We start from the raw sequence: 14,756 nt of genomic DNA on the forward strand, positions 1-14,756 counted from the left end.
CAGTTTTTCCATATCATTCTCAAAATGTGGCACCCAGAACTGGGCACAGTACTCCAGCTGGGGCCTCACCAGTGCAGAGTATAGTGGGACAATGACCACCCACGTCTTAACATATGACACTCCTGTTAATACCATTGCATCACATTATTGACTCCTATCCAGTTTGTGAGCCACTATAACTCCTAAATCCTGTTCAGCAGTACTACCACCTAGCCAGTTATTCCCTATTTTGTAGTTGTGTGTTTGATTTTTCCTTTTGAAGTGCAGTACTTTGCACTTGTCTTTATTATTTCGTCTTGTTGATTTCAGACCGATTCTCCAATTTGTCAAGGTTTTGAATCCTGATCTTATCCTCCAAAGTGCTTGCAACCCCTCCCAGTTTTGTGTCATCGACAAATTTTATAAGCACACTCTCCACGCCGTTATCCAAGTCATTAATAAATATATTGAATAATACCAGACCTAGGACTGACCCCTGCAGGACTCCACCGGATACACTCCCCCAGTTTGATAGTGAACCATTGATAACTACGCTTTGAGTACGGTCTTTCAACCAGTTGTACGCCCACTTTGTAGTAATTTCATCTAGACCACATTTCCATATTTTGATTGAGACTGTCTCGTGGGACTGTCAAAGGCCTTACTAAAAATCAAGCTATATCATGTCTACAGATTCTCCCCATCCACTAGGCCAGTAACCCTAACTAAAAAGGAAATTAGGTGAGTTTGGCATGATTTGTTCTTGATAAATCCATGTTGGCTATTACTTATCTCCCTACTATCTTCTAGGTGCCTACAAATTGATTGTTTAGTTATTTATTCCAGTGTCTTTCTGGGCATTAAAGTTAGGCTGACTGGTCTATAATTCCCCAGATTCTCTTTGTGCCCCTTTTGAAAGATGGATACTAGGTTTGCCCTTCTCCAGACCCCTGTCCTACATAAGTTCTCAAAGATAATTGCTAATGGTTCTGAGATTGTTTCAGCTAGTTCCTTAAGTACCTTAGGGTGCATTTCATCAGGCCCGGCTGACTTGAATACATCTATTTAAATATTTTTAACCTGTTCTTTCCCTATTTTGGCTTGCATTCCTTCCCCCCTCTTAATATTAATTGTGTTAAGTATTTGGTCACAATTTGCCTTTTTAGCAAAGACTGATGCAAAATAGGCATTAAACACCTCAGCCTTCTTGATGTCATCCATTATTAGCTCTCCCTCCCTGCTAAGTAGAGGGACCTACACTTCCCTTCATCTTTCTCTTGCTCCTAATGTGTTTAAAGAACCTCTTCTTCTTGCCTTTTACATCCCTTGCTCTGTGTAACTCATTGTGTGCCTCAGCCTATATGCTTGTGCTATTCTTTTGTACTCCTTAGCAATTTGACAAGGTGTCCACTTTTTGTAGGATTCCTTTTAGATTTTGCAGGTCATTAAAGAGTTCCTGATGAAGCCACATGGGCATCTTACTATTCTTCCTTTTTCTTTCGCAGCAGAATAGTTTGCTGTTGCACCTTTACTATTGTCTATGGGAAACTGCCAGCTTTCCTGAACTTTTTTCCCTTACATTTTCTACCCAGGGGGTTACTAGTTATTTGAGTTTAAGTCTGCTTTTTTGAAATCCGTTGTCCTTATAACGCTCCTCTCACTTCTTCCTTCCCTAAGAAGCATGAAATTTATCATTTCATGAGCACTGTCACCTAAATTGCCTTTAACCTTCAGAATTACAACCAGTTCCTCCCTCTTAATCGAATCCAGTCTAAAATGGTTGCCCACTGGTTGCTTCTTCCACTTTCCAAAACAAAAAGTTGTCCTCAGTACCTTCCAAGAACTTACGGGACATTTTGTGTTTTGCCATATTATATTCCCACAGATCTCTGTGTCTTTGAAGTCCCCCGTTACTAACAGCTCCTGTGTCTTGAATATTTCTGTTTGTTCTAGAAAGGCCTCAGAATCATAGGACTGGAGGGGACCTCGAGAAGTTATCTAGTCCAGTCTCCTGCACTCATGGTAGGACTAAGTATTATCTAGACCATCCCCTTTTCCTGACTTGGTGGTCTACTATGACATCATGTTTGGTGTTTTCCCCCTTTTTGGCTTCGCCCAGCGATTTTCATCTGCTCTGCCTCTCACCTGTTTATGGACCTCAAAACGAGTATCTATTCTTCATGTCTAATGCAACATCTCCTCCCTTTTTTCCCTGCCTGACAAGCTATACGCCTCTATGGTCCTTGCAAATAATGACACAACTGATTTGCCACACTGACAATATTTATTCTGAATAATCAGTCACAGGTTCTTTCCCAAAACGGGCTCCACACAAGTTTCCCTTAGAAACTCGTCTCTGTCTCTCTGGGATTGAAGTGACTGGCAGTAGATAGTGTAGATTCCACTGTAACCTTACAAAGAAAATGAATAATTGTAATACCCATAATCATTAAACAGCTTAAACCTATCCAAATAGACAGCCCATGCACCCATTAGGGCCAGGCTAATAGATGCATTTTGTACTTACGCTCTAAAACATTAGAAGAATTCAGGGATGAAGAATTAGTGAGTGGAGAACCTCAGAAGGTCACAGATCAGTTGACACCCAGTGCAGAGCCAAATTGATTCTGAGAAAATGGAAATACGTGATGGTGTCTTATACCCCACATTATGCAGATGTCAGGGATGTATATCCATATTTGTTTTGGTACCCCAATTACCATAAGGTCAGTGCCTGTCCCCGTTCCATCTGTGACATTCTGGGTGTCCATAATTAACCATAATCATTAATATTAACAAACCACGTCAATACTGCCTCAATCTTTCTTAATTCTTATGCGTCAGTGCAGTCTAATTGCCTAGGAACCTAACTGCAACCCCCCCAAAACCCTCCCATTTTACAGAATCTTGCAGTGGTCCCTCACAAGAACATAGGAACGGCCCTACTGGGTCAAACCAAAGGTCCGTCTAGCCCAGTATCCTGTCTTCTGACAGTGGCCAATGCCAGGTGCCCCAGAGGGAATGAACAGAACAGGGAATCGTCAAGTGATCCATTCCCTTTCTCTCTTCCTTAGCTTCTGGCAAACAGAGGCTAGGGACACCATCCCTGCCCATCCTGGCTAATAGCCATTGATGTACCTATCCTCCATGAATTTATCTAGTTCTTTTTTGAACCATGTTATAGTCTTGGCCTTCTCAACATCCTCTGGCAAAGAGTTTCACAGGTTGACTGTGCGTTGTGTGAAGAAATACTTCCTTTTGTTTGTTTTAAACCAGCTGCCTATTAATGGTTCATTTGGTGACCCCTAGATCTTGTGTTATGAGAAGGAGTAAACACACTTCCTTATTTACTTTCTCCACATCAGTCATGATTTTTCAGAACTCTGTCATATCCCCCCTTAGCCAAGATGAAAAGTCCTAATCGTATTAATCTCTCCTTATACGGAAGCCATTCCATACCCCTAATCATTTTTGTTGCCCTTTTCTGAACCTTTTCCAATTCCAATATATCTCTTTTGAGATGGGGTGACCACATCTGCATGCAGTATTCAAGATGTGGATGTACCATGGATTTATATCAAGGCAATAGGATATTTTCTCTGTTATGATCTATCCCTTTCTTAATGGTTCCCAACATTCCTGCTGCACATTGAGTGGATGTTTTCAGAGAATGACTCCAAGATCTCTCTCTGGAGTGGTAATAGCTAATTTAGACCGCATCATTTTATATGTATAGTTGAGATTACGTTTCCCAATGTGCATTACTTTGTATTTGTCAACATTGAATTTCATCTGTCATTTTGTTGCCCAGTCACCCAGTTTTGAGAGACCCTTTTATAGCTCTTTGCAGTCTGCCTGGGACTTAACTATCTTGAGTAGTTTTGTATCACCTTCCTGTTTACCCCTTTTCCCAGATCATTTATAAATATGTTGAATAGGACTGGTCCCAGTACAGAGCCCTAAGGCTTGGCAGTGCTACCCTGTGTGCTTTTGTCACCTGGCCTCTTTGAACCTGATCTTCATATAAAACTTCCTTGAGTCACCAGTGCATGTGCCTGGTTATCTGTGGTTAGACTGAGAAGCACCTGCCATGTGTGTGGGTACCAGAGCATGCCCGTGAAGATGCACTGACAAAATCTAGGCTTCGGTCTGCTAATTTTAACCCCCCCCCCCTTTTTTTTTTGTTGGTAAGGTTCCAGGACACCATGGAACAAAAACCAATGGGGTTGGTGATGAGAACGCGGCCTTCTCTGGAGAGCTGGATGGTTCAGCTGAGGAAGTGGACATTATAGCCAAAGGCAGAACAAAAGGGGAAGAGGGGGAGAAAAACACTGAGAGGGAGCCAGGTTCATTCATCCCTGAGGGGCAAAGAGGGGAGAAACGAGTCACAGACAGGAAAAGAAAAAGGGAAGAGGAAAAGGAGAGAGGGAGCAGGGAGCAGAAGGAAACTGAGCGGAGGAAGAAAGAGATCAGAGAGCAGGGGAAACATGAACTAAAGGAAAGTAAAGGGGGTATGAGTAAGAAAGAGAAACCTAAGAAGGAAAGTGCTTATGGGGAGGGAAAGGATGAGGAGAAGAGAGATGGTTCAGAGCCCAGTAAAGCCAAGAGGGAGAAGGGCATCACTGAAGCCATCTCTGGAAAGGGCGAAGGGCCAAAAGAGATGGGAAGGCAAGAGAGTCACCCTAGGTTGGAAAGAGCAAAGGAGTCCAAGCAGATGAAGAGTGAGGATGATGCAGAGGGATTGGATGGGGGTGCTGGTGATCGAAGGGAAAAGGAAAAGCGAGGGAGTGAGACAGCAGGGGAGGTGGAGAACAGGGCCAATACAGGGGAGGATGAAATACAGACAGAAAGAGGAAAGAACAGAATGGAAGAGAGAGAAAGGGCAGAGGGAGAAGAGAAGCCTGCACAACGGCCAGCAAGAGCAGCCGAGGATGAGGGGAAAAGGGAAGGTAAAGACATAGAGGGAGAGAAAAAGAATGTCAAAGCAAATAAGGAAGTGAAGGCAGGAAAGAACCAGAAAGAGAAAAGGCAGGAAAAGAGGGAAGAAAAGATAAAGGAAGCAAAAAACAGGAGGGAGAAAAGGGAAGGAGACAAGAACAAAGAGAGTGAAGAAAAGACAGGAAGGAAGAAAACACAGAAGGATAAAAAGGTGGAAGATGAGAAAGAAATGGAAAAGGCAGAAGATGGGGCAATAGACGAACAAGAGGGAAGGGATGAGAAAGAGACTGAGAATAGAGATGATGTGGAGGAAGAGAGGAAAAGAGAGGATGAAAAAGAAATTAAGGAGGAGGAGGAGGAACAAGAGGGAGAAGGATGGGAAAGGAATGAAAGAATGGGAATTGAACAGGAAATGGAGGAAAATAGCATTAGAGAGGAAAAGGAAGATCAGATGGAGAAAGATGAGATGAGGGAAACAAAGGAGAAACAAGGAAATGAGACGAACCAGGCCAAGAAAAAAAACAAGGAGAGAACAGCGAAGGATAAAAATAAAGGCACAGAAGAGAAGGGAAGAAAGAGCAAAGAGAAATCCAAGGAGGTGGAGAATGAGGGGGGATCAAGGAAAAGGAAAAGCAAAGAGGAAGGAGACAAGAAGAAACACAAGAAATTAAAGAAGGAGGAAGATGAGAAGGAAAAGAAGAAAGAGGAAAACAAGTGGAAGTGGTAAGCTTTCTGTGGGTTACCAGAGTGTGCTGGTGTTTGACCTGGGGGGAGATGTCAGGGATTATAGAGCCAATGGAATTTTATACTGATATTTTAAAATGCCAAAATATCAAATCTTATGAACTTTTTTTGTGGAATTTTTCCCGTTTTCCAACCAGCTACAGAGGAGGTCACATTTTTGGAAATCTCAAAACTTTTTGGGGTGGGGGGGACAAAACAGGAAAAATGCATGGAATTTTTTTGCTACATTTTTCCTTTTTTCTAACCAGCTTTAGCAAAATATACCCATGCACGTGCATTATAGAGCAGTGGGTGTAATTTCAATGCATGGGCATCATCTCATTTATTAATGCTGGCGTGTTTGCCTCACTGCTTTAAGGGAAAAGAAAATGGTTAAAAATAAAAGGGCGTGTGCAAGATAGAGAGATCCTTATACTGTACCATATGCACAGGTTTCAGAATAGCAGCCATGTTAGTCTATATTCGCAAAAAGAAAAGGAGGATTTGTGGCATCTTAGAGACTAATTTCAGAGTAGCAGCTGTGTTAGTCTGTATTCGCAAAAAGAACAGGAGGACTTGTGGCACCTTAGAGACTAACCAATTTATTTGAGCATAAGCTTAAGTGAGCTGTAGCTCACGAAACCTTATGCTCAGATAAATTTGTTAGTCTCTAAGGTGCCACAAGTCCTCCTTTTCTTTGTACCATATACAGTATGTTTAAAAAGCACCTGCTATTATTGGTGTAGCCAGCAGATGTCACTGTGTGCTGGAGTTTTGTCACAGGTGGCTAGCATTCAGGTGATAGATCAGTGGTTTTCAACCGGGGGTCCGCAGAGCATGTCTAAGGGGTCCCACGAAAGGTGGTGGTTACCATAGAACAGCGATTTTCAGTCTGTGGCTCGGGTCCACAGACTCTGTCTAAGATTTCCAAAGGGGTCCGCACCTCCATTTGAAAATGTTTAGGGGTCGGCAAATGAGAAAACCGCTGGGTTAGAAGATAGAGCCATCAGTTGGATGTTGTCAGGGAATTTTTAACAAGTCCCATCTGCATGATGGTCCATTGCTTTCCTTGCAGAGCTGACCAGTAATTCCCTCAGCAATAATTTTGCTGCAGTTCTTAAATTATCTGGAGTCCAACCCTGTTTTAAATGGTATAATTTGCATTCCCCCTTGGTATGGGGAATCTTTTTTAGTGATCCTACCTCCTTGAGCGGAGGGTATCTTTTGATTACTCGCTGGACAAGTGTGGCTTGGCTGAATGAGGTGGTTGCATAGTAACCAGTTAGCTTGCACCATGTGGTCCCCACACTGACACACGTCTGTGACTACATTTCCCAGGATGCTGTGCTGCCCTGGCATTGAATGAAGTCCAGCGACCTGCAAATTGTTTGGATAGGAATTGCATTTCTTAACTTTTTTTTTTATAACAAGTGCCATTCTCTCAAAAGCCATGCCACGCTGGAGTGACCGGCCTTTGCAGCTCAGCCCAGGGGGAGCTGTGGAGGAAGGTGATGAAACACTTCCACGTGAAAGGTCATGGGATGCAACCCAGCTGAGACTGCTGTTAGCATGTGGCTGGCTGCAGAGTGCCTGGCTCTTGCATGTGGTCGCTCTTACCATGGAGGTGTCATAGCAGCTTCTGCCATGTGACATGACTGGATTTCGGGCATGTTCCAGCGTGGTGGGGGGCTGGTTAGACAAGCCCTGGGTCATTTTCACCCCAGTCCTGGCCTGGGGTGGCTCAGCAGCCTCCAGTCTTTGATACGCTTGCAGGTCAGTGCCGCTCGCAAGGGAGTGGTGAGTGGCAAAGCCAGGTAAGGTGGGTGAGGTGAGATCTTTCATTGGAGCAGTTTCTGTTGGTGAGAGAGGCCAGCTTTCGAGCTACCCCGAGCTCTGCTCCAGGTCTGGGCACCGTCCTCAGCGTGTCACTGCTAAATACAAAGTGTGGGACAGATTGTTTAGCATAAATATGTATTTCCCGGGACCATTCAAGGTGAAATGGCCTGTTCACACCCCTCCGGTCATAGGGGGGCAGGAGGTGGCGAGAAACAGCTGGGGTTATAGATTGTTGTAATAAATCGAGTGTCTCTGTTCGGTCCATGATTTTTAGTGTTTAGCAAAGTTATGAATGCAGGTTTCCTTGGAGGATGAGGGACTGACAGGTCAGATATGGACTGATCACTTTGGGAAAAGTGTTCCCCCACAGGTGATGTGGTATATTTGCCTTCTATCATTTGCCTGTGGGTGTTCATTCGAAAGCGTAGCGATTGTCTGGTTTCACCCACATAATTGCTATTTGGGTCCGTGCCAATTTGGGGGGCCCTGCAGGAGCGCTGAAACCTGGGCAGAAGTGGGGGGCCGCCGGCACCGGAACGGTGACCCTGCCCTCCTAGCCAAACCAGGCAGAGATAAGAGCCGCTCAGGGTGCCCGGGCCAATGTGGGGAGCCCTGGACCCTCCACCTGCCCCGGGAGGGGACTCCGGGGGCCCGAGAGCAGCCCCCAGCCTGTGTCCCTGCCTCGCGGGGTGTGCCACCCAGGGCAGGTGGAGGGTCTGGGGCTCCCCCACAGCAGCCCGGGCTCCTTAGGCGGCTCTTACCATGGCCCGGCTCCAGCTTCTGGCCTGGCCAGGGGTGAGGCCTCATGGGGAAGAGGAGGAGCAGGCATTTAGGGACTCTGCATAAAACCAACACTGCGGCTCTGGTTTTTAATTATGTTAAATGTGGTGATCTAGAAGTGATTATAACACAGCTGGGTTGTCTGACACTCTCTACCGTATTGTGGTCAAGCCCCACACTGCTTATCCACCCTTGCCTCCTACCATGCACCTGCTTCACTCCGCTCACCCTCCATTCGACTGCTTCTCTCATCTCCATGCCTTCTGTCTAGATGCTTGTGTCACCGTGGTGTCAGAGCATGTCACCTTACTAACGGATTTTAGACTCACCACGCCCCTGTGAAGGAGGGCAGTATTATCCCCATTGTACAGATGGGGAAACTGAGGCACGGGGTGGCTTAAGTGACTTGCCCAAGGTCATATAGGGAGTCAGTGGCTGAGCTGGGAATTGGACTCAAGTCTCCTGAGTACCAGTGCAGCACCCTGTCCACTAGAGCTAGACCATCCTCCCTAGCCTGGTTCCTTCTACACCATCCCCCTGCCCATGGGGTACCCTCCTCAGCTGATCCACAAGCCCTCTGCTCCAAATCTTTTCCTAAGACCCATTTCTCCCACGATGCCTACAGGAAGCTCACCGACTCGGTCCCCACTGTGTCCTGGGCTGGTGGTATCCCAAACGGAGCTGTAGGGAATTGAGGATCTGAGTAATGCAAGTGCTGAGATGCTCCCTAACCATTCCCGATGTTTTTCTCTATAAGGTGGGAAGAGGAGAAGACAGACGATGGGGTGAAATGGAAACAGCTGGAGCACAAAGGCCCCTACTTCGCCCCTCTCTACGAGCCACTCCCTGAGGATGTCAAGTTCTATTACGACGGTGCGTCCTGTTTTATCACTGATGCTGCAAAACGTAGCAATATTCATGACACGGCGCAGCTCGTAAAATGGGCCGAACAAAGAATACGGTTCGTCTGAAGCAGACTGTCGCTCGCTCTGAGATGAGAGCCTACGTTAACCAGTCAGTTCAGGTCCACAGGCCTGGCAAGAGGCTAATTTTGCAGCCTCTCTGATTGCAGAACGTGGTGTTAAACATTGACTGTTTTTTAAAAGCCAATGCATTTAGAGTAATCCCGGGCATTCAGAAATCATGAGATTGTTCCCCCCCCCCCCCACAATTTCTTGCAAATTGTGGAAGAAAAAAATTTCTTTAAAAGAAAATAATAAATGGTGGGGTTGGGGGAGGGGTAATTGCCTTACGGCACGCGAGCCTTTCGGGTTAATTCGCTTCACGCTTTCAAGTGTTTCTCCGCAGCCAGGTTGGATGGAGGGGGGATTCGAGCAGGCGGGTGACCGATGATAAAGCACACTGTGTTCCTGTACAGGCAAACCCATGAAGCTGAATGTGGCCACGGAGGAAATTGCCACCTTCTATGCAAAAATGCTAGATCACGAATATACAACCAAGGAGATTTTCCAGAACAATTTCTTCCACGACTGGAGAAAGGTACTTGCTTTGTGGGCCCATAGTCACTGCTCCTTGGCCATAAGAACGCACGTGTGGGGGGCGGAAGGCTACGTCTCTAGGGGGCGGAGCTGAGCTTGCGGTGCATGGCCTGTGCTGGGAACGGTAAGGGGTGTGTTTATGGGTGGAGCAGGAGAGGGGATGTACCGTGAGGAGGCTTAGCATTTTCACGTAATTGCTTTTGTGGGTTTGAGTCAAGAGGCGTTTGTAGCATCCCGGCCTGGACTGCTTCACGTTAGTTTTTGGGTATTAATTGCCTAGGTTTTTTTAAAAAGTGTTTAATAGGAGGTGGGGTTAGATGAGAAGGGGGAAGGCAGGGGTGTGAGTGAGTGAGAGAGAGAGAGAGAGAGAGCAGTGGTGGGGGTATGAGCTGGGTTAAGCCTTGTCATGAGTTGAGTTAAACCTCATTGGAACTGGTGTGTGAATGTGTCCTTCACTTAAGAGACAGTTAAGGGGCCATGCCTAAAACAAGGCTTAATAGTCTGCCCAGAAGCTCGCACCATGTGGGCAGGGGGTTCACTGGGTTTTGTTCTGCCTAGTTGCGTGTCTGTGAGTGCAGGAAAACGTCGAGCTGGGGGCAGACGAGGACCAGATCGATTGAGGCAGAGAAAAGAAAGCTTAGCAAGAGCCTATAAGCTCAGTGTAACTCTGGGAGAAGCATAGAGAGAGAGTTTGGGGGTCTGGTGCTGGCTAAAGAGGTGTAGGGCTGTAAGCAGAGAAGCTAGCCCCTGGTTTTGGTTCCTCCTGCGTTTGGAGAAGCAGGACTTTCAGCATTCCTTGTCAATAAACCAGATGGCATCAAATAAAATACCAGACTCCATCCACAGTTTCTGCTCTCAACTGGAACACCACCAGGTCTCTGAACTCTGACTAGCCGCTCAGGGGCAACCGTATTTTATCATTCAGCAGCTACACATGAGCACTTCTATGTTGCAGGAGAAAATCTCACAGAACAGTGACTCCTCTCAGAGCAGGTTTTATGTGCACCTGGCCACTGGCGATAACGCATCCATGCCCAGCAACCCCATGTAGATGGGGCTTGTCTGTGCCTGGCTTGGAATTTCTTCCCTGTCTGCTCTGAGCTGTGGTTTAGTGCTGTTGTTCCACCCCAGAGGTGGTTGCATTGCACGGCTGTATGAAGTGATCCCCATACACAGACTTTGAAGTATTCAGTTTTGATCGGTAAATGTGGATTTCACCAAACACGTGCAATCCAAAGCAAAAAAGGTTCCCACCAGTAATTGAAATGTACAGATAGGCAAAGTACGAAAAATGGTGTTTGAGAACTTAGTAGAGTTTGGTTTAAGGATATTCACTTGGTAAGTTTTGACATGGAGTGTTGACAGGTTTTGTTTGAACGGTTATAAAGCTTCAACTTTTTGAACCTCAGCAGCAGCTGTCATTAAATAAACATTGTTTGACTCCTCCCCCCCCGACACACACACAACCGTGAAAGTTTAAATCAAGAAAAAAATGGACAGAATGATTGCAAATAAACAAGGATATTATCCACTGAAATTATAAACAAATAAACATTGAATTCTGTCAACCCTGCCTGTACACAGGCCCAGGCTTTCAAAAGCGGCCACTAGTTTAGAAAAATAAATGTTTCTGATGCAGCGAAGCCTAGCCTAGCACAGCTGCCAATCTGCTGCTCGGCAGACCCTCCGGGCAGCAAGATTATTTTCCCCCCGTGTGGCTTATCCCCCGTCGAAAATGAGATTTGCCTGCCTGTTCTCCAAGTCTCTTCTGGCTTTTGCTCAGGAAATGACCTCAGAGGAGCGGAAGAAGATAAAGCACCTGGAGAAGTGTGACTTCAAAGAGATGCACAAGTACTTTGTGGACAAAAATGAGGCCCGGAAAGCTTTGTCCAAAGAGGAGAAACAGGTTAGGAGGCTGTTTCTAATGACTCCTGTGGATGGTTGGTAGATATTTAGTCTGGGTGTGGGGGGCTTAATTTCCCTGATGCCAGCTGGTGTGCTTCACTCTGTGTGATTGGAAAATTAATACTTCTGATTCAAAATCCTGAATCTTTTCTCTGTGCCCGGGTAGTCATCGATAACCTCTTCCTGTTACCCTCCTCCATCCCTGCCCATTTCTCACACTCATTTGCTGCATCTTGTCTTAAAATAGGGCAGGGGAAAACTTATTTTTCAAACCTTTCTGGGTAGAGACATGGAAGCAAAGTCAGACTCCAGTAGGTTTCAATTCTCATCCCTCAAACGCCCATAACATTTGCCTTTTTGGATTTGTGTCTATGGAGTTACTGGCCAATTCTCCAGAAGAAAGAATTTGTTTCTGATGCAACTGCTCAGACTTAGGCTCCTGTCCTGTTGACTTCACTGTGACTCCACACAAGCATCAAGTTCTGCGAGTGTGGATCATCTGGCAGGGTCGTGACTGTTCAAATTCTGTGAGGACACATTAAGCCATTAGTCACGTCCTTATCACTGAGCGTACTTGGGCTACCTGTGTGTGTGTGTAATGTAGTGGCTTTAGAGGATGTAATCCTGTCTCTCTCCTAACGGCTCTCCCCAGCAATGATAAAATCCACGCTAATTACAGGCAATCCGTGAAATTGCTTGTTTAGCTCCAGTGCACTGGGGCTTGTGCTTTTCCTGTCCAGGCTTGATCCATGATCACAGGTGCTGACTTTTATTTCTCCCGGTGGGTGCTCCACCCATGCTCTGCCTGGAGGCCCCGTCCCTACCCCTTCCGCGAGGCTCCACCCATGCCCTGCCTCTTCCCGCCCCCATTACGCCCCTGAATCCGCTCGCTGCTCTCCGCCCTTCCCAAAGTGCCTCCTGCCGGCCACCAAACAGCTGATTGTTGGCCCTGCCAAACAGCTGTGGCTGGTGGGTGCGGTGCACCCTCTATTTTTTGGTCTGTGGTTGCTTGAACCCCGGAGCACCCACGGAGTCGGCGCCTACCTTCTGTATCTATACAGCCAGGGATCATTTAACAATGTACCGATTAATACTGGTTCTGCCTCTTCCAGTCCCCCTGCTTCTGAAAAGAGAGGGTTGACTTATTTCCAGCCATTGGGTGTCCACTCACGGCCAGTACTGGTGATTGCTGGCAGTCGGTTTGAAACGCCGTAGGAAGGGGCTTAGGTTTCTGATTCTTAAAGCTCTTGAATTTGTGAACCAGCTTTCTCCTGGAAGACCCGTGGGCAGTGGTAGGCGCAGCACCCGGGGTAGCACTTTGGACTGGTGTTTTCTTCATGGATTGTTTTTTAAAACAGAAACTGAAGGAGGAGGCAGATAAGATCCAGGAGGAGTATGGGTACTGCATCCTCGATGGGCACCGGGAGAAAATAGGCAACTTCAAAACTGAGCCCCCCGGGCTGTTCCGTGGGCGCGGGGACCACCCTAAAATGGGCATGCTGAAGAAGAGGATCATGCCGGAGGACGTCATCATAAACTGCAGCAAGTGAGTGAGTTCCCATTAGCTAGAACGTAGCTCTTCTGGCCAGCTCGTCAGCTGGCGTCAATGGACTTTGTTCCATTAAAGGCCAACATTTTCTCCCCAGCGTTATCCCTGGCTTTATTCAAGTCACTCTGCAGCCCGCCTGCTTCCAGCAGGGTTAAGTCACTGCTTTGCTCTATTGTTACTCCTGAGATTTAAATTCACATGGGACATCTTGAGCCTCCTTCTGAGGAGTTTTCCCCTTTCTACACGACAGGTACATTTCACAGTCAGATCCTTCGTAGATACAGATGGAGTGGCCCAGAAGTAGCCAGTCAACTCCAATTTCACATCTGACCAGGGATTTCTTATTAAAGCTTTGCAAAGGAGAAACACGTGTTGCGGTGCCCTCATTGCTGCTTTGGGAGGCCTGAAGAAAGCCCAAGAGATTCTCTCCCTACCCTGCCCCTCCTGCCCCGAATCCTGCTTGTTTCTACCTCAGAAATATCAGGGACACAGTTGTCAACGTTTTGCTTGTTGGAGGACTGCATGGAGGGCTGTGAGCTGCGGCTTGGAAACTTTCTGAGCCCTTCGTTAAAGAGGGCAGGGTTAGCAAAGAGCGTTTCTTCCTTGGATTTGAGTCAAATAAGTGTTAATCCGATATTATGAAGTTTGGGTAAAAAAGTCACGTCCCCGCTCAGTGAGTTTCAATTGCTCGGCGTACCCAGTACTATCAAACCCACTACTTCTCCAGTTGTCTCTAGTCTTCTGGGTAAAAGACTTGGATGTTTAATATTATAACTCAGCAGAAAGTCTCTTTACTCCTTTACAAGAACAAACCTGGCCCATCCAAAAAGAAGCCATCGGGGCTCAAGTCCATTTTTTCCCCTTGGTTGGTGTTTTGTGTCATTAGCATTGGGTTGGTTTCGGTTGGTCTTTGAATAGAAGGGCCCAGGGGAGTGGTTGTAATTTTGCTTTGTATCCTCTCCGCCCACCAGGGACTCTGAAACCCCCAAGCCCCCATCAGGTCACAAGTGGAAGGAAGTGCGCTGTGACAACACTGTCACGTGGCTGGCTTCGTGGACTGAGAACATCCAGAACTCGATTAAGTACATCATGCTGAACCCTAGTTCCAAGCTAAAGGTGGGGTGTGCTGTTCCCTGTCAGACCATCTGTTTGCCATTTGATTGACCCCCTTTATGCCACAGTCCATGTGCATGCCCATAGAGGAGCAGTTGGCACAATCTTCTGTGTGCCGCGTCTTTGTGTATTTGTCCGGTGGGACTGTCAGTGCGTCGTACGGCTACCCCAGTAACATCACAAGCCTTGCGAGGGAAGCTAGAGTCTCTTGAAATTGGAGGCTTTTGCAGTTATGCCTCTGACTTTGGATTTGTATGGAAAGACCTTTCTGGCTTAAAGAGAGGCCAGGTGGCCTAATGGATAGAGCATTGGATGGGTCTCAGGAGACACGGGTTCTATCCCCGTCTCTGCCGGGTAAGCCCCTGTGAAATCTGTTCCTTTGTGTGCTTTTACCCTATACTATACTGATTTCACGGGGGAGACCAGTGTTTCTC

At 46.6% G+C, this 14,756-nt stretch overlaps 1 protein-coding gene across 3 annotated transcripts in view; it reads left to right on the plus strand.

Moving 5' to 3' along the window:
* The window catches only part of TOP1MT (DNA topoisomerase I mitochondrial), a 53,840-nt gene that overhangs the window by 24,065 nt on the left and 15,019 nt on the right, over positions 1-14,756 (plus strand). The window contains exons 9-14 of one of the 3 annotated variants that reach the window (XM_074943744.1): positions 4,172-5,640; positions 9,014-9,129; positions 9,635-9,756; positions 11,539-11,661; positions 13,019-13,206; positions 14,181-14,325. In XM_074943744.1, the coding sequence (XP_074799845.1) occupies positions 4,172-5,640; positions 9,014-9,129; positions 9,635-9,756; positions 11,539-11,661; positions 13,019-13,206; positions 14,181-14,325 (2,163 nt within the window). Of the gene's footprint in view, positions 1-4,171; positions 5,641-7,137; positions 7,455-9,013; positions 9,130-9,634; positions 9,757-11,538; positions 11,662-13,018; positions 13,207-14,180; positions 14,326-14,756 lie in introns of those variants that run through there. The other 2 variants (XM_074943741.1, XM_074943743.1) reach the window with 2 other exon arrangements.

The sequence above is a fragment of the Natator depressus genome, chromosome 2 (genome assembly GCF_965152275.1).
Source record: "Natator depressus isolate rNatDep1 chromosome 2, rNatDep2.hap1, whole genome shotgun sequence".
Classification (NCBI taxonomy): domain Eukaryota; kingdom Metazoa; phylum Chordata; order Testudines; family Cheloniidae; genus Natator; species Natator depressus.